Genomic DNA, 19,030 nt, shown 5'->3' on the forward strand with positions numbered 1-19,030 from the left:
ACCTGGCCATGAAAAAGGTGTGCAGTTTATAGAAAAATTGCATGTCAAAAAAATTACACCCATTTTTCCCCACCCAGCAACCCATAATAGTTGCCTTTTTTCACACAAAAAAATTGAGGAAATATTGAACAAATGTCAGAATAGCCACATGGGTTGACAATATCATATCGTAAAGAGAAAAACATCCTTAGCTTGGGCCCAGTTACCCAACCTCATTTTTAATCCATGTGGTATATCTGGCGCAAAACGTTTTTCACTCAAGGTTATAGTCTAGAAATATGAATTCAGTTTTCGTAGTGCAGTGGTTAGCACATTCGCTTTGCAGGCGAATGATCGAGACCGGGTGGGAAAATGTGTTGGCCTGGGGAGGGATGGGTGCCACCAGGCTGTATTTGCCCAGGACACACCACAGGAAATGCCCCTTCGACCACCCAACTATGTTTTTAAGTTCTGTTTATACATTGTGCTTTGTGGTTAAAAACTTAATCCTACATCATGGCTGTGGGGGTGATATCCACTATGCTCAAATCCCTGTTGATTTTGTATTTTTTCCATTCATAAAATCTCAGTTTATCTTATAATTTCAGCTGTTTACGAAAGTTTCAATAGTAAACAGACACAATGAGAAGATAAAACGTATTTTCTTGAGGATTAAGTGAAAGTTTTATTATATTACATCTTCAACCTCAAATTTGCGTTGCCTCTTGCTCATGGCATTTTGAGTTGTCCACACACAATATTGCCACCGCAGCCAACAACAGCAAGGTTGTCGCCGCCCCGATGCCAGAGAGAACGAATACCATGTTTTTGTATACTGAGGAAGAGACAGGATTATTGACCAGAGATCTGGTTACGATGACTACTAATGGCGTGAGTGTAACCTACCAGGGTTCTGCCGAACGCATGGGTTTTCCTCATCTTTTGTGCGATTCTGAAGCAGAAGCAAAGGGCCTAAGGAGACCAGCCGGCTGATGTACGCTTTAGATGATGAAGCTTCTCTTCTGCGTCTCTCACCTTCAGATGCTACATCAGCGTGAGAATGATATAAGTGCAGACTATGATAATTCACAATCGTATTAAAAATACTGTATTAGGCCTCATTATTTGACATTCATTTTACACTGTTGGCGAATACAACCAAAATAACAACTGGTGGTAATCTAAGTATCGAAGTGGAACTCAACCCCAACTACCCTAGAAATGTCTATAAAATATCTCATATGCATTGTCTAAACATGGGATTGTGATTATCATTGGGTTTGTGGAATAAATCAGGCATCAGAATCCGACCGTCTACAGTTAGTTGACGAATACATCAAATGTGCTAAGATTAGGACTGTTGGAATATTTTTTATATGTCACTGCACACATAGTTGTAATTCTGAGTTTTGCAGTTTTTTTCTGTTTTATCATTTAAACATCACATTATTTTAATCATCACATTCATTTAATTTTAGTTAATACACTTTGGTTATCTTATTTGAGTGACACATTTACTTTTGGTTGTCTCTTTGAAAGAAGTTTTTGCATCTGGTTATGCTTATTTGATGTCTTGCCCGGTCCTCATGCAATCGTTGCTTTTTTCGAGTGATCCGATTTCTGGGTGCAGTATTGTCGGACTACAAATTCCACTGAGCCCGCCTGTCAGTCCACATTTGAAAATAAGGTCATTTGGTAAACTTCAACTACAACTACAATCAAAAGACTCATTTCAAACCACATCTATTTATTATGATATACTCCCCAACCCGTTTTCCGATGCTTTTCGGTAAACTGTTTCAACAGGCCGAGAATGTGTTGTTTTTATTTAATTTCATTGGAATAAAATCTTCAAGGGAACTGTTCTCCTAAGGTTTTGTTTTATTTGGCATAATATCATTGAAACCTAGATTGTTTTTAATTAGACAGCAGTGTTACGTAAAACGCTTCTCCTTTAAGGACCAATCATGTCTTTGCTTTAAAAAAGACAAGAAAAAAAACAGGTGAACCATGACTGGTCGTCACCTGAGCTCCAAAGAACTGAAGTATTTTTCAGTAGACAGCAAAAAGCTAAATGGAAGCTTAAACTAAAGTACTTACATACAGTGCAGCGTTGTGCACAGTCCATTTCTTCTATGCAGAGTTCCACCCAACAATAGAAGGAGATCTAATAAATCGCAACATAAAACGATAAGATTCGCATTGCTTAAAAAAAATGTTTTCAAAGGCTTACTTCCTCCACACTTGGCTGGCCTCTATTAAAGAAGGCAAACGTCTTGACATCAAATCTCCTGATTTGGGATCGGGAATAGGTTTGACCCTGCATGTCCACAGGCACAGAACTTACAGGGTCATTCGGGAGATTTGGACATCTGTCCAAGTGGAGGAAATGAAACAAACGGTTCCAATGCAACCTATCCATTCCCAGTACGAATAGGTCATTAAACCCTTACCCGTTATGAAGAAGAGTCCACACAGATTGTCGAGAAGCCGGGTAGGCAAAGCAGTCCCTCACGTTTAGGGAAAGGGAGGGGTCTGGCGATGGTTGGCCGACTGCGATTTCCACATAAACCGTGTCACGCAGCGGCAATGTCAGCGGTAGCTCGTCCTCCGAAAAGAAGCATGTGAAGGATGCGTCTACACAGAGGAACAAATGTCCTCAACAATGATGTCTCAGGTATAACAAATACCACAAATGATTTAGTGTAGTCAAAGTCAATGGTTTCTTTTTAAACATAAAATTAAACACTTTTTAATCAGAGGTCAGACATGTGACCACCTGTAGCTTCTGCAATTGTGCTGGTTTACAATACTGAGAGCGAGCTTCAGTGACAGGCTGCTTCACCCAAAGTGTGTGAAGGAGCGGTTCCACAGGTCCTTCCCTCCTGCAGCCATCAGACTATATAATAAGCAGTCCTCGCGATAGAATGCATACCCTCCATGATTTTTCATATTTGCACATTACTGACCACTAACTATTTTGCACACCTGCCATTGGAAATATTCTGCTCTTCATTTTTCTGAATACTTGTTTGTACTGTTGATACCTTTAGCTGTTATTCATTATCTTACAGCTATAACAAAACAAATGTCCCCATCTTGGGACAAATAAAGGATCATCTCATCTTATTGTGTATTTTATGTATGTTTTTTATGTAAAAACCCTTCTGGGGGGAATTTTTTAAGGGTTATTGTTCTATTTTCTTTATTAATTATCCATTATCCGTTATCGGACAGCTCATAATACGCTACAAAGCCAAGGAGCCGGGACTCTTACTCTCAGCCAAAAGGCCAAGCTAAGGTCCTAGCCTTAAAGCCTTGCTGCGATCATTGCGAATGCACCGTTCCCGGAGGTACTGCAATACCGGGCCGATGCGTGGAGTGGACAGAGCAAGCTCTTATTCCATCTCCGGATTGCAAAAATCAATTGTGAATTTCATAATTGCGGCGCAGACTATACTCCCTAAGAGTGGGGACAGACATTGAGCTTTGCCTAAAATGTTATAGTATGCGGCATGAGTTTATGGAGCATACTTGTCCCTTTTCAAATAAACGAAACTTAATTAAGTTAACTTACGGTTCCTTTAAAAGATATACCTCCCCAGTGATAAGTCGAAACTTGCTTTTGTGTATCGTTTAGCACTTCCCGGTGGTAAGAAAAAAAATCACTTATTTAAAAAAAATACTGAGGAGAATCCCAAAATACATGAAGAACTATATAAACAGTAATTGTTCGAAATACTTGTAAGTCGAGAAATCTGCCTTTATTGTACATGAGAAACCTCACCTAAAATGAACAGACAATATTCTGCCATCTTGCTGCCACAGGTAGCCCAAAGAAAAAAAACTAAAACATGTGAAGGGTTAAAAAAAAAAAAGGAAGACATTTGGTGGAACTTGATCACTTTGAGTGTCCGTAGTGGGTATTCTTCCCTGTGCTTTCTAGCTTTCTTTTTCAGTTACACTACACTATAGAGTGACATCTAGTGGTCATATAATACACACTGTCCCTTTAACTCCAGTTCAAGCTTTAACTTTGATGGCACAGATTACCTGTGGCGATTCTCATCGCCACTTTGATGGTTCCCATGGCAACCACAGGCGGTGGGTTGGTGATCTTGTTGAGGGAGATTGGGATGACCGCATGGTTGGCATCATATTCACAACTGACACGTAGACTTTGAAAAAGAATACATGGCACAGTTATCACTAGATCAAGATGTGGATGCCAATTGCTAAATGTGTGATAGACATTACCTGAACAAAGACTTGTTTGCGACGCTCGGATCTGGCAGCACCTCCACCTCCAACTCGTAAATGACGACATCTGCGTTCACCTAAGGGGGGAGGAGTCACAAACTAAAACATTTGCTAAAGTTGCAGAAAAATTTCCAATCCACTTTGGCGACGGATTGAGAGGTCGGTAATGCGCAACCTTTGCTTTCACTCCGCAATCCGTGAGAGGTATCTTGAATACGGCGGTGTCTGGGGTCTGGATGAAGGGGACGCAACCGGGCCGATCCCTGACCGCAATCCTTCTCGGGAACTGCGTCGAGACTGTCCCCGAAGTTTCTACAGTGAACACAACGTGTCCATCCAAGGAACAGGCTGGGGAGGCGGGGTCGACCACACACACACAAGTATAAAATACTGATAACAATTTGAATTAAAACATGTCATAGAAACAATACTATGATGGACCACCAAATAGTGTTGTATCTTGTAGTGCAATGAAAAAGAGAATAGTCCTAGGATCCTATAAAGACTAGAGACTCAAACTGACCAAATCGCACAAGCCTTTGCGAGTTTTTTGGTTTACCACAGCAGAGAGATGGTCATATCATGCAATCACACTCCATCCATCCAATATCTGCACCGCTTATCCTCAGTAAGGTCGCAGGGGTGCTGCAGCCCATCCCAGCCATCTTCAGGCAGTGGGCAGGGGACACCCTGAACTGGTTGCCAGCCAGTCGCAGGGCACATAGAGACAACTCACTCGCTCATTCACGCCTAGGGACAATTTGGACCGACCAATTAACCTGACATGCATGTTTTTTGGGGGGAATTTGGGAGGAAACCGGAGTGCCCGGAGGAAAACCCACGCAACATGCAAACTCCACACAGGGAGGCTGAGTTGCTGGACTTGAACCTTGAACCTCCGCACCGTGGGGCCGCATGCTAACCACCCATCGCCGTGCTGCTGCAATCACACTCATAGTATCATTTATAAAATAGTGATTTTAAGCTATCAGAACCCTACTTACAATTGAGTCTGTAGTAACACGTTGAATCTGTAGAGTTGAAGCAGCACCCAAGACGGGCACATGAATCCGGTGACGTTCTTGGTGGACCACATTTGACTCGGAGATCTTTGTGGATAGCACACTTTCTATGGGATTCTGGAATACATCAAGACTGTTGTAATAAGAAAATGTGCCACTGCGTGGTCGTGGTTGTATAAATTCATTTATAAACTATTTTATTATTTCATTTATAATCCCTTCACTTGTTTAGTCGTAGTTAATTCACTTTGTGATTAGTCGTTTGACTTATTGACAGAGCCATTAATTTGGTATTTCTATAGTTTCTGCTTTGTTCCAAAGTGTTGTTTTTAGTTGGCAGATGGGAAATGGCCCTGAGCCGTTTTTGTCACAGCCTACCCTTTTGTCAGCCATGTTGGACTTCACACTCCAAACAGCTTTGTTTTCTACTTCATTTGTGCCTGGAATATTTTGAATAAAACCCCCATTTTTGTAAATTATTAAACTGTAAATTAGGATTTTTACTTTTGAAATGTAATCCTTCATGATTTTTGTGTTGCAGAAGGACAGGGTTGCAAAGTTTTACAGACTTGAGATAGTTTGTGTCATGACCCACATTCAATCCTCAGTCTCCTGATCTCCACTCACTTGTTAGGATCCTCTCCCTCGATTTTCTCATCAGGGGACAGCTGATGTTTACCCTCAGCCATCTGTCATCACCTGCAGGTTGGACTTGGAGAGGGATGAGCACTTCACCTTCCTGAGGGTTCAAACTCATCAAATGTGGTTAGAATATCATGGAAACAATGAGGATTTCTATTCAGGAGTGTAGTGAATTGCACCATGCAAAAAAAAAAGCATAGAATGGAACCTTCAACTGAGCATAACAGCTGTCATAGGTGCTGAAGAAAATGAGACTACGGTTGTTGTGTCTCCCTATTTTGACTCCACACAATCTCCCTGATTGAGAGACTGGGAACATACCCCCGGATTTGTCTGACATAACAGCAAAGCAGACACAATTTGGAAGTCAATCCGTTATAACATTTTTCTGGTACACAATTTGTCTCACCTTTGACACGAATGTTACTGATATCCGTTCCAAATACAGCTTTGATTCCCCTTTGAGAGCAGCGGACTCTGGGCAAGGCAAGATTTTGCCTCTGGGATAGTGTAGAGACTTTTGGGGTACACAGACGGTGGTGGATGTTAAAGTACAAAACAATCAAAATCAAAATAAATGTCACATAATTACAATTCATCTCTTTGTAGCTTTAATATTTTTGGGAGGGGGCTTGCCTACTTCTAACTAGGTCATTCTCTAGCTGAACCAGGCAGGTAAGATTCACGTGAGAGTCCAATTAGCTTTAATTGGTCACAAGACTGCCAGAGTTGGGTGACGTTATCCCATTTTATGTGCGGGTGCGACAAACATAAAATATGATTATGTCACCCAGCTCTTCGCTATTCAATGCCAAAAAATAAAAGACATCGAATCAAAATGTATACGTAAATCAATTTTCAGGCAACGAAAGTGCTGTATAAAAACATTCAGTGGTGATAAGATAATTAAATCCTCTCTTTTTCCAAACCCTACGACCCGGATCACCACTTACACACAATGGTTAAAATAAAATAAACAAAATTTGAAATAAATAGAAATAACCAAATAAATACAATCCTGGCAATGCACTAACCATGTGAGCAAAGGGACCTTATGCAATTTGATAAGTAATTCATTTATTTCTTGGGATGTTTTACCTGGGGAGTACGTCTTTATCGCGGTCTGGGCACCGAACATTCAGTTGATATCGTCCTGTTTTTTTTTTTTATATAACTTGAATTTTTTTACCAATTTATTTGATTGATTTAGCTGTACAAACTAAAGAATGCATTTTTTAAATTTCATTCATCACAACAAATGATAATAAAACAATAACACATACATTAATACTTTATAAAAACGCTTTATAAAAAAATGCTTTTAAAGTTAAATATTTGGGCTGTTAAAAAAACAATAATTTATCTTCAGAGGTGGGGTGCGGTGTTTGAGGTGTCTTTAAAAAATTAAAGGTAAAATGTTTTCTCTATTAAGTATGTGCTAAAATTGTCCAACTGAGTTCAAAGAGCCTTTATAAAAAAATTCTCACTGCACCAGTCTGCTTTTTCCTTACCTATAGCAACGCCGTTCTTGAACGTGCAAAATATTAGGGAGAAGGAAATGGGGGTAGAGAGGGGGGAATGGGGGCAGGGTTAGGAAAGCGACTTTATGCTCATCATCAGTTTTTTTTGTTAGTGTGGCCATAAAATGGTAAAGTAAGAAAAGGATTGTTTCAAATACAGTCTAGACGCCAACACAAACACCAAAAAAAGATGAAAAAGAAGTTTTTTTGAGCGTGTGTAAGAAATGCAAATAATTGATGAATGAGCTGCGATCATGACTTTGAGCCAGAGAGTTGGAAAGTTTCAAGTTCCAGACAGCACTTTCAAACATTAAATTCTGAATTTTATAAAAAAATGAATGATTGTTTAACTTGACTTGAAACTCAAAATATTATATACAGTTAACTAAATAAATTGAAATGTGCTATAAAAAACGAACATTCATTTTCCTTCTTTGTTCTGGAGACTATTTTTGAATTCAATTCATATTTAAATACATTTTAAAAACGAATAGCATACAAAATGTTAATCATTGTGCACTTATTTCTGTTTATTCAGGTTATTCAATTTTTTTTTGTTTGAACAATTTTATTGACATTATTAACAGCAAATAAACAATGTGAGGTTTGAACAATTTTTTCTCGACAATTTTAACAGCAATTAAGCATATTCACAATTTTGTTATATCTACTTTAACTAGTAGTAAGTATGTCATTTAAGTGGATGATGTATTATTGTTTTGAGTGTATTTCCCAGCTGATTTAAGACACGCGTCGCCGCTAACAGGGGGCGTCAACTCACACAATGTCGACATTTTGACCGGAAGTTACCAAAGTCCTGCTGGTTTTGGTGACGTCACGCGACTGACGTTTCTTGTCAGTCGAGCACAAACAAACTCTCTCTAACAGAACTCAGTGCGTCATTCTGCTAACATGGCTTTGAACAGAAATCACTCTCAAAATGGCGGAGTGTTAATAAACAACGGGGAAAGGTAAGGATTTCCTTTTAATTTTTGCTGTGGTATTTCAGTGGAAAACATGCTTGTTAGTTTCCAATCCACATCAAGCTTAGTGGCCTAGTTTAGCATTAGCGCATATTAGCTATTCCTGTGCCGCGGGGCGTGTTCAAAATGGGGTTTTAAGATGTTTTTTTTTTAAATAAGAACGGCATATTTGTCGGTCGTTTTCGATCGGTGTCGGTAAACTATTCTTGTTTTTTGACTAAGCTAACTTTCAAAACAGGAAGTTAGTCTCTTCCTCGATATCGACATAACACATATTACACATGACACCATCTTGTCTTATGTTACCATGCTTTCGTTGGCTCCCTTTTGATGTAAAATCTCTTGAAACCGTGTCATGGACTTGAGATATTCATTATGCAATTTGTACTTTGAAGTTATTGAAGTCAAGACATGTTTATTTGTATAGCCCTTATTCACAAGTAGTCTCAAAGGAAAGCAAAGACTATGACAATCTACCGACTATTATTACATTATCCCCTGATCTAAAACCAACATGAGGGCAGGGAAAAGCTCTAAAACCTCAGCATGAGAAAATGAGGAAACCTTGAGAATGGACCGCACATGAGGTCATTCCCTACCAGCATGACCAGGCAGCAATGGATGTTCCGTTAACAAAAAATAAAATAAAAAATAAAATGCAAAATAATGAACATAGAACATAAAATAAAAAATAAAAAGGATGCCCATTCATTATGAATGAAAGATATATGAAAGAACGTATATGTGCATGTTTTATTTCCACGCATCACCATCAATGTTGAACTGGGACTCTGCGTCGCCCACTGACTATGGGCATCTTGATTTCTTTACCTTAGCACTGGTATTGCAATCACATACTGTTTTTTTCAGTGTGAATTACTTTCCACGTACATCAGCCTTTTCTGTATATTTACAGAAATATTTTAGGAACACTGTGAGATCGCAGAAATACGCTACATAACCGATTTTGCCATCCTGAATAGTCACGAGATCCCAAACACGTGTCAACTTGAAGCCTCTCTACAGGACTGTCTCAGAAAATTAGAATATTGTGATAAAGTTCTTTATTTTCTGTAATGCAATTAAAAAAACAAAAATGTCATACATTCTGGATTCATTACACATCAACTGAACTATTTCAAGCCTTTTATTATTTTAATATTGCTGAATTTGGCTTACAGCTTAAGAAAACTCAAAAATCCTATCTCAAAATATTAGAATATCATGAAAAAGTATACAAGTAGGCTATTCAACTAATCACCTGAATCATCTAATTAACTTGAAACACCTTGCGAGGGTTTCCTGAGCCTTAAAAACACTCAGCTTGGTTCAGTAAACTAAATCACAAGTATGGGGAAGACTGCTGATCTGACTGCTGTCCAGAGGACCATCATTGATACCCTCCATCAGGAGGGTAAGACACAAAAAGAAAATTCTCAAAGAGCAGGCTGTTCACAGAGTGCAGTTTCAAAGCATATCCACAAAAAGTCTGTTGGAAGGGAAAAATGTGGCCGGAAACGCTGCACAACCAAGAGAGATGACCGCAGCCTTAACAAAATTGTGAAGAAGAGCCGCTTCCAGAATTTGGGGGAGCTTCAAAGACAGTGGGCTGAAGCTGGAGTCCAGGTATCAAAAGCCACAGTTCACAGACGTGTCCGGGAAATGGGCTACAATAGCCGTATTCCCATGGTCAAGCCACTTCTGAACTCAAGACAACGGAAGAAGCGTCTGACTTGGGCTATGGAGAAGAAGCACTGGACAGTTGCAGAGTGGTCCAAAGTCCTCTTTTCAGACGAAAGCAAGTTTTGCATTTCATTTGGAAGTCAAGGCGCCAGAGTCTGGAGAAAGGCTGGAGAGGAGCAAAATCCAAGTTGCTTGAAATCCAGTGTGAAGTTCCCACAGTCAGCAATGGTTTGGGGAGCCATGTCAGCTGCTGGTGTTGGTCCACTGTGTTTCATCAAGTCCAGAGTAAATGCAACTGTGTACCAAGAGATTTTAGAGCACTACATGCTTCCATCTGCTGAAAAGCTCTATGGAGATGAGGATTTCATTTTCCAGCATGATCTGGCACCTGCCCACAGTGCTAAAACTACCAGTAACTGGTGCACTGACCATGGCATTACTGTCCTTGATTGGCCTGCTAATTCCCCTGACCTGAACCCCATTGAGAATTTGTGGGGTATAGTTAAGAAGAAGATGAAAGACACCAGACCTACAAATGCAAATGAGCTGAAGGCCGCTATCGAAGCATCCTGGGCATCAATAACACCTCAGCAATGCCACAGGCTGATTGCCTCCATGCCACGCCGGATTGATGCAGTAATCCGTGCAAAAGGATTCCCGACCAAGTACTGAGTGCATCAATGGACATTTTCAAATGTTTGATTTAGTTTTGCTGTTATAAAATTATTTTTTTACTTGGTCTGAGGAAGTATTCTAATGTTTAGAGATAGGATTTTTGAGTTTTTTCAGCTGTAAGCCAAAATCAGCAATATTAAAATAAAAAAAGGCTTGAAATAGTTCAGTTGATGTGTAATGAATCCAGAATGTATGACATTTTTGTTTTTTTAATTGCATTACAGAAAATAAAGAACTTTATCACAATATTTTAATTTTCTGAGACAGTCCTGTATAAATGATGTTTAGTGTGTGGGGAACATGTCCTTTGCTAATGGGGCTGATCGTCAAAGACGTTTCAGTTATGGCGCCTTATTTGTGTGGGGCTTCATGTGAAAAAAAACAAGAAAAGCTATCATTCTGGGTGGATCGTAAATATTTGGGTTTTTATGTCTGTTGGATCGGTTGTTCATCTTTTGCAAAAGCCGGCATCATTTTTGAGGATCCTCACGGCACATTAAAATAAAAGTGGCACATTTGATTGGTGCTGTTCAATTCCTAAAAAGAGGTTGGATTTGATTGACGACAGTTACCATTTAAAATGTTTTGTTCCCACTCTATTTTTTTGCTTGTGTTTTACAATGCCCACGCCAATTGAAGATTTTTAAAAAAATACACTCATTTGTCATTAAGACTTCAACCACACTCCATTTTGCTCCCGCTATATGTTTAAATAAACAAAACTTGTACGCTTGTGTGTGTTGTTGCTGTTTTAATGTTGCTGAAGTAGCCAACACCATGAAAACGTTAAAGGGTAAAGTGTAGGCGTGCAGATCCATCTAAATCCAACCTCTATAATCTAAATCAATAATTACCTGATTTGTGTGTATGTGCTTATGTGGCTTATAAGCTCCGAAACGGCTGAACCAATTTTTGGGAATAGATACAGTTTTATATTAGGCCTTCGCAAGTGTCTTCATATATGTTTAGTGTCAATGCACCCCCAATAAATAGTACCACCATTGATAAACATCTGCTTTTATAAGGTCTCAAACACCCTCCGACTAAATTGGGTACTGCAGTTTCGACCACTGTCTGCTCCAAGCAGCCAAATGCAATCTTCTTTTGGCCCGGAAACGCCTGGCCATTTTGCTTATTGCTATTTTCAGGGCACCTTGAGTGTTAAAAGACAGCAAAGGCACATGTAATTGTGACTCCACCTTTTTTTACGGTGGAGATGTTTAGTTCAATGAGGAAATGTTTAATTTTGTTGTATAAAGAACTAAAATTATTCAAGTGCATTTTTAATTTTTAAGTCTGACTTTGATTTCCTCATTTGTCTCCAGCGTATTGAGGGAATGCAAGAATGTAGAGTTGTGCTTCAGTGATGTCGCCTGCAAAACAGACCTACTGAAGGGGACCAAGAAGGGCACCGTGTACCTCACACCATACAGGGTATTCCTCCTAAATTATATATGAGTCCTTTGCTCACACATTTTCTGTTATTACTTCATTGTTCTGACCTAAGTCCTTATGTATTACCATGTGCTCTTCCTGACTTAGATGGTGTTTGTGTCCAGCAATACGAAGGATTGCCTTGGTTCTGCCATGTTCCCCTATTATCTAATGAAGGGCTGCAGCATCGAACAACCGGTGTTTGCTGCCAATTATATTAAAGGGACAGTATCAGCTGAGCCGGGTGGTGGGTGTACTCTATTGACTTGTATTGTTTAAAAAACAAAAAAAGGTGTCCAAATGAAATTACGTCTTTTCTTGGCAGGTGGGTGGGAGGGTCAAGCCCACTTCAAGATGTCATTCCCTAATGGGGGAGCCATCGATCTCGGCCAGCATCTCTTCAAACTCGCCACAAATGGTTTTCTTTGTGACTTTCCATTATTGCAACGTTTTGTTGCCACACCTTGTTGCCCAAAGTCATTACAAAGCGCCTTTCCGCTCTGACTTGCAGCTTCCCGTGGATCCCCCGCCCAGAATGGTGCCGCTTCATACCATGGCTACCCGTCTCCCGGAATGATGAACGGGTACGGCCCGGCTACGCCTGCTCCCCCAGGTTACCCGTATGCACCTCCTCCTCCGCAGAACGGATTCTACCCGCCATCTCCGGCTGCTGCTGTCAACATGGGCTACCCCTACCCAACAGCTCCTCCAGGTTTGGATTCCAGTTTGGATTGTTATAAAGACGGATATTTAGGGGTGGACGATACTATCGACCCGATCCAAGTAAATACAGGGTAGTATCCATTAATTCCGATCCGATATCAATGCTTTTTGCTGACTAATGTCATGATCATTGAATAATTGACCCCCCTCCCCCTTGAGTTAGTTTATAATCATAATAATTTTTTGTATTGTATTTATTTATTCAGCCAGTATAAACTATAAACATGATATATACAAAAAATCATTTGACACTCCATAATGATAAAATAATAGATTTAAAAGAATCGAGTAAAAAAGATATTGTAGCGTATAATACAAGGTAATTATTTTAAAAAGTTTAAAAAGAAATAATATGTAAATAACAAGACTGGAGTAGAATAGGTCGGAGGAACGCCGTTGGCATAATAATACTATACATAATAACCTAAATAAATTCCCGTTGAACATACGGATAGCGTAAGGGTAAAAACTCTCTTTAAGATGTGAAGTCTTGCTCGCAATGGAGCGAAGACGGCGACCTGACTGCAGGTAATCAAAGTACCTGCGAGCAGGGTGACTGGGATCGTCAATAATTTTTAGTGTCCGTTTTCTAGTTCGATCAATGTAGATACTTTGCAGGGACGGGAGGTCTGTACCTATTATTTCCTCTGCCGTCCTCACTACTGATTCCATCTTTGACAATTCTTTCTGATTGACGCGACCAAACCAAACTGTGATTGACCTAGTTAAAACGGATTCAATGATAGCACGATAAAAATTGACTAGAATGGATTGAGGGACTCCAAATGATTTGAGTTGACGAAGGAAGTAGAGCCTTTGTCTGGCTGACTTAAGAATATCAGTAGCATTGGCAGTCCATTTGAGGTCAGCTGACAAGTAAGTACCCAGAAACTTGAATGAATGGACCAGTTCCACCTCGCTACCATTAATTGACAGCAGCACATGCGGGGGAGGCTTAGTACGGAAATCTATTATCATCTCCTTAGTTTTACCTACATTCAATAACAGATTACTCTCATGACACCAGGTGGAAAGTGAATCAATTTCTGCTCGGTATTCAGTTTCGTCTCCATTTGAAATAAAGCCAGTAACCGTGGTGTCGTCTGCATATTTAGCGAATTGTGAATGGTCAGAATTGGATTGACAATCATGTGTGAATAGGGAAAACAAAGTTGGAGACAATGGACAGCCCTGAGGCGTACCAGTGTTGAGGACAATAGAACATGAATCTTTCTCACCAATGCAAACGGACTGTTCTCTATTGAGAAGGAAATCTAAAATCCAATTTGATAGTAAAACGGGAAAATTGAGGTCATGAAGAAGTTTAAAATGCAGTTTAGAAGGAATTATAGTGTTGTAAGCCGAATTAAAATCTATGAATAAAACCCTAATGTATGAATTCCCTATGCTCAAGATGACTTAGAATCTCATGAATACAAATTGGAATGGCATCATCTACACTTCTATTAGCACGATACGCAAATTGGTACGGATCTAGATTTGATGGTAGAAAGGACTTCATGAATTTCAATACGATCTTCTCGAAAGTTTTCATGATCACGGACGTGAGTGCTATGGGTCTATAATCGTTCAAACAATGAGACATTGTTCTTCTTCCCCGGTACAATTGTAGCCCGCTTCCAACACGAGGGTACAGTAGCAGAACTCAAAGACCAATTACCAGTAAAAGACAGTGGCAAGTTGAGAAGCACACTCTTTGAGAAGGCGGGGTGAGAGTTTATCGGGGCCTGGTGATTTCCTCTCTTTCAACCTCCCGAAATCACGTCTTACCTCCTCTTCACTGATGATCAAAGCATTGTCGTCCTCGGTCACCGGGGCTGGCACTGGAGTACTACTATTGTCCTTGTCAAATCGGGCATAAAAGTCATTGAGCTGATCGGGTAGAGTAGCTTCCACATTACCAATAGTCTTCTTTGTCCTTTGTACTGAGTTATGAGCTTCAAATTTGACCATAAAGCTCTGGAGTCACGAGTGTCGAATTGTACCTCTACCCTATCGCGGAATGAACGTTTGGCGGCCTTAACACCCTTTGTCAACGCTGATTTCGCTTGGCGGTAAGCGTCGGGGGCCGAGTCCTTGTGTCTATAGGCGGCGTCCTTGGCACAGATCAATTTCTGGATGGACTTGTTGAACCATGATTTTAAATTGGAGTACCGCGTTTCGGACGTAGTAGGATAGACAGAGCTCCTGGCAGAAACGTACGTAATCCGACACGTGTCCATGTACTCGTTGATGTCATTCCCGTGTTTGAGTACTTCCGTGCAGTGCACTCCAAACATCCACGCAGTTTATCCACATCAGCTGGTGACCGGGTCAGATGGGTACGTTTGGGAGGTGGAACTTGCTTGAGCTGTTGTTTGTTGGCGGGTATGAGTAGTACTATGGAGTGATTGGAATTCCCCAGACTTGACCGATTGACAGATTTGTACGCCTTCTTCACTTGCCAATAACAGTGGTAGAGGATCTTGTCACCACGGGTTGGACATGTGACTTGTTGTTTATAGTTTGGTAGTACGGAACGAAGATTGGCCTGGTTGAAATCACCTAATACTAAGGATAGGGTGTTGTGATCCTTGTTTTCGTACTTGGATATAGCGCTTGCTAATCCTTTTAGTGCGACATCGGCGTCGGCCCTGGGGTGGATATATACTGCGGTGAGGGTCAATGATGAGAAATCTCGAGGAACATAGAAAGGCCTGCATTTAATGGTCATGTCTTCCAAATCAGCAGAACATCCACTGGATATAATCCGAGCATCCGTACACCAGCTGTCGTTCACCAAAAAACACACTCCGCCTCCTCGGGATTTACCTGTGATATCTGTGTCCCGATCCTGACGGAAAATCGTAAATCCCGGCGGCTGGACTAAGGAATCAGGATGTGATGGTTTTAGCCAAGTTTAACAAAAACAAAGAACGTTACAATCACGGAAATCTTTCCTCATAAACAACTCATCAGTTTTGTTATAAAGCCTCTGAACGTTACCAAGCACTATACTAGGAATAGGAGTACGTCCATTTTTTCTTCTGGCTTTTACCAATAATCCACCTCTTCTTCCCCGTTTATGGGTTCAAACCCGACGACTCTTGTTCCTAATATCAGCATTAAAATTGTCAATATCCGATAAAAGTGGGGGGTTAAAAGGCGTAATATCCACAGGGCGTAGTAACAGTAGTTCTTCTCTAGAATATTGCACGATAGAGTAGGTTGTAGAGATAAAGAAAAGCGATACAATGAAGAAAATTATGAAAGCTCGACGTGACGCGCCACCTTCGATCGGCGCCTGGACAGCGCAACGTGACGTCATCACTACGCGACCCCAGCGCGCACACACATCACAAAGAGTTTTCACACTAAAATGTTTCATTTTTATTAAATGACTACATTGCAAACTTAAACAGCATAAGAAAATCAGTAGAAATATTTCTATCGATCCAAGGACATAGGTATCAATCTGATCCAAATACTTCCATAATATTGATAATATCAAAATTAGGATTTATCCACCCACCCCTAAAGATGACACAAAGAGATGTTACTGTTATTTAGTAACTATTTTGTACTTTATTGACATGCAAAGAATGTTTTTAATGATTAAAGAGGACCATCATAGAACCAGCAGTATAACCTAATGCGACATAAAATAACAAAAATGGCTGTTAGACAGATGAACCATCAGTGCTTGTTTTACTACTTATTCTGAAGTAGAAGTTTGGATTGCTGACCTCCAAGTGATGTTTCTGTTATATACCGTGAATGTTTACGACCTTGATTTGTTCCAGGAATGTACCCATACCCAGCAGGCTCTGACTACATGGCGCCACCTCCTCCATATCCAGGCCCACCTCAAAACTGGGTCACACCTCCCCAGAACTGGACCGCTCCATCTCCTCCAGGTCTGACAAACTGCCTGCATTTTATTTTAAAACCATAATTTAGGTCAAAATGAGCCTCTACACTCTTAAGTCAAGTCACATTTATTCGTATAGCCACAATGACACCATCCCCTGATCTAAAACGTTAGGGAGAAGCATGTTAATATTGATATGGGACAAAGGCTCTGGCATTATTATTATTTTGTAGATTTTATCAAATCATCAAATGACACCCAGTGAAATAAAATGCACTGAAGAGTTAGCATTTGTCTGGAGAGCGAGTTTGGCGGTTTTGTTGAATTTTATCTTAAAATATATGGTATGGCTTGCTCTCGAATAAAATAATCAAAATGTTTTCCCATTATGGCTTTTTGGGCCAAAAAGAACCCCGACCTCTGGGTTAAAATATCCCCATAAAAACAAAATCTTTTCCCATCCATCCAATCCTTCCTTCCATAACTCCTTCCTCCCTCCCTTGGTTCCTTGTGTTGTCGTTCAAGTGTGTGTTTTTGTTTCAGGGCCGGGTAACGCAAAAGCTGCCGAAGCAGCGGGCAATGCCTACTACAATCCCAGCAATCCACACAATGTCTACATGCCCACAGTAAGATACTTTCCTGTTATTCCAGTGAGAAGAAAACCTTTTGACTCTGTTCCGTCTCGGTGCTTCGTACTCGTGTATTTACGACATATGTGTTTCCCCCCATAAAGGAGCAGCCTCCTCCATATGCACCTTACCCAAACACTCCTGAAAAGAAAACCAACTAAATATCAGGATATTGGACTTTGCTGTCACTTCGTCGGGTGGATCCTTGGTCACTGTGTACGACACATTACAAAACACAATTACAACTTTTCCCCCAAATTCAAAAAGCTGCTTTACGAAACTCTTTGGCCTATATATTTCCAATATTTTGTAATGGCCCAAATGACAAGGTGTTTCGAAAACTTGATATCCTTTGAGATGTAAATAAGTACATGATTAGGGCAAATTAAATTAAGAAGTATTAATGTTGAAAATCACAAGATTGATTCTTCCCAATCTGAATGAGAAATTTAAAAGCAGGCTGATTATGTGAATAATTTCACAAATGTTCAATATGCGCACTGCCTGAGACATTGCAGAAGTCAAATCTGAAATCCAACTCCTGCCAAACACTATTATGGCAGATTACTTTTTTTTTTTTAATAGAAATTATCCACTCGTGAGATAATACAGGAAAATACATACATTATAGTAATAGATTATTGCTATTCAAAGGATATCGCATTTTTTGAAACATACTGGGCACCATTTCCTGTGATGTGTCTAGGGCAAGTCCAGCCCGGTGGAACCCATCTCTCTCCAGGCCAACGAATATTTCCATCGAATGTGCTACTGCACTACAGAAAAATGTCTAAAATCCTCAATCCTTGTGGTGTTGGGATAATCTGCAAAGCTTGCAGTTTTTCGGCCACACCTGGGAGAAACATTTCAGATTCAAATTGTTGCATTGAGCAGCTCCGGTACAATTTGTTACTATGCTATCGAGAGCACAATTTGGAGCTGGATAAAGAATTTATTTTTCTAAACCCCACACACTTTCTTGGTGTTCATTCTTGTAGCTTTTAACAAACTTATTTAGTGATATATTTTGCTGATTATTTGCTGTGTGGTTCAACAAGTTTTTAATGGAGTCTTTGTTTTTCGTGTAAGATAGAAGGAGATTTTAGTCTTGCACTCTCCGCTTTAATAAATGCTAAGTCCGGCAATACATGTTTTGCTGACTGTTCTACAATCTATCGGGAACCATTAATATATTTTCACGTTAACCCAATTTCTTTCTGTGTACATAAAAACATGTATTGAATTGTGCAATATTCTTAGTTTACGTTGCTAGTAGTGGAATAGCAGGGCTCACCTCAGTGACCCTGTTGGCTTGGCCTCAAATGTATGCAAAGGCAAGCTGAAACCTTTCTTGTAAATGGGTCAGTATGTGGTTACCAGCTTTCATCATTTACACCAGCGGTGTTTGGCCTCCACTGAAAAGTCCCGAGAGCTTAACGTTTATTTCTTGTTTAGTGCTTACCGCCTATTTACAGGTCTTTTCACACCATGAAAGGATTTTCATTGCAGCTTTAATCTTTCCTGTCTATAAATTAATTCTCTGATGCATTTTGTTGAACTTAAATCTAATAAATGTATCATTTACTCTTTTTTTTGTAATTTTTGAGTC

The 19,030-nt window shown here is 40.0% G+C and overlaps 2 protein-coding genes and 1 pseudogene across 4 annotated transcripts; 1 reads left to right on the forward strand and 2 right to left on the reverse strand.

Moving 5' to 3' along the window:
• Positions 1-645: 645 nt before the first annotated feature.
• Positions 646-8,221, reverse strand: LOC148373509 (zona pellucida sperm-binding protein 4-like). 3 transcript variants are annotated; one of them, XM_088326055.1, is made up of 13 exons: positions 8,205-8,221; positions 6,313-6,420; positions 6,112-6,236; positions 5,889-6,000; positions 5,244-5,378; positions 4,415-4,587; positions 4,237-4,316; positions 4,033-4,157; positions 2,433-2,616; positions 2,213-2,351; positions 2,080-2,146; positions 886-1,023; positions 646-814 (listed from the first exon to the last, which is right to left on the reverse strand). In XM_088326055.1, the coding sequence occupies exons 1-13, from the start codon at positions 8,215-8,217 to the stop codon at positions 687-689; spliced, it is 1,527 nt and encodes a 508-aa protein (XP_088182181.1). In that variant the 5' UTR covers positions 8,218-8,221; the 3' UTR covers positions 646-686. The 3 variants fall into 3 exon arrangements, with proteins under 3 accessions (XP_088182181.1, XP_088182173.1, XP_088182165.1); XM_088326047.1 differs by lacking the exon at positions 8,205-8,221 and adding an exon at positions 7,002-7,056; XM_088326039.1 differs by lacking the exon at positions 8,205-8,221 and having other exon boundaries at positions 647-814; positions 6,313-6,611.
• Positions 3,311-3,462, reverse strand: LOC148373510 (U2 spliceosomal RNA; annotated as a pseudogene).
• Positions 8,222-8,225: 4 nt separating the features above from the next.
• wbp2nl (WBP2 N-terminal like) lies at positions 8,226-19,010 on the forward strand. The gene is made up of 8 exons (XM_088326065.1): positions 8,226-8,394; positions 12,090-12,198; positions 12,307-12,445; positions 12,524-12,616; positions 12,710-12,910; positions 16,725-16,838; positions 17,336-17,418; positions 17,526-19,010. The coding sequence occupies exons 1-8, from the start codon at positions 8,336-8,338 to the stop codon at positions 17,580-17,582; spliced, it is 855 nt and encodes a 284-aa protein (XP_088182191.1). The 5' UTR covers positions 8,226-8,335; the 3' UTR covers positions 17,583-19,010.
• The last annotated feature ends 20 nt before the right edge of the window (positions 19,011-19,030 follow it).

Source organism: Urocampus carinirostris, chromosome 1 (assembly GCF_059441175.1).
Source record: "Urocampus carinirostris isolate Australia breed hairy pipefish chromosome 1, RoL_Ucar_1.0, whole genome shotgun sequence".
NCBI lineage: Eukaryota > Metazoa > Chordata > Actinopteri > Syngnathiformes > Syngnathidae > Urocampus > Urocampus carinirostris.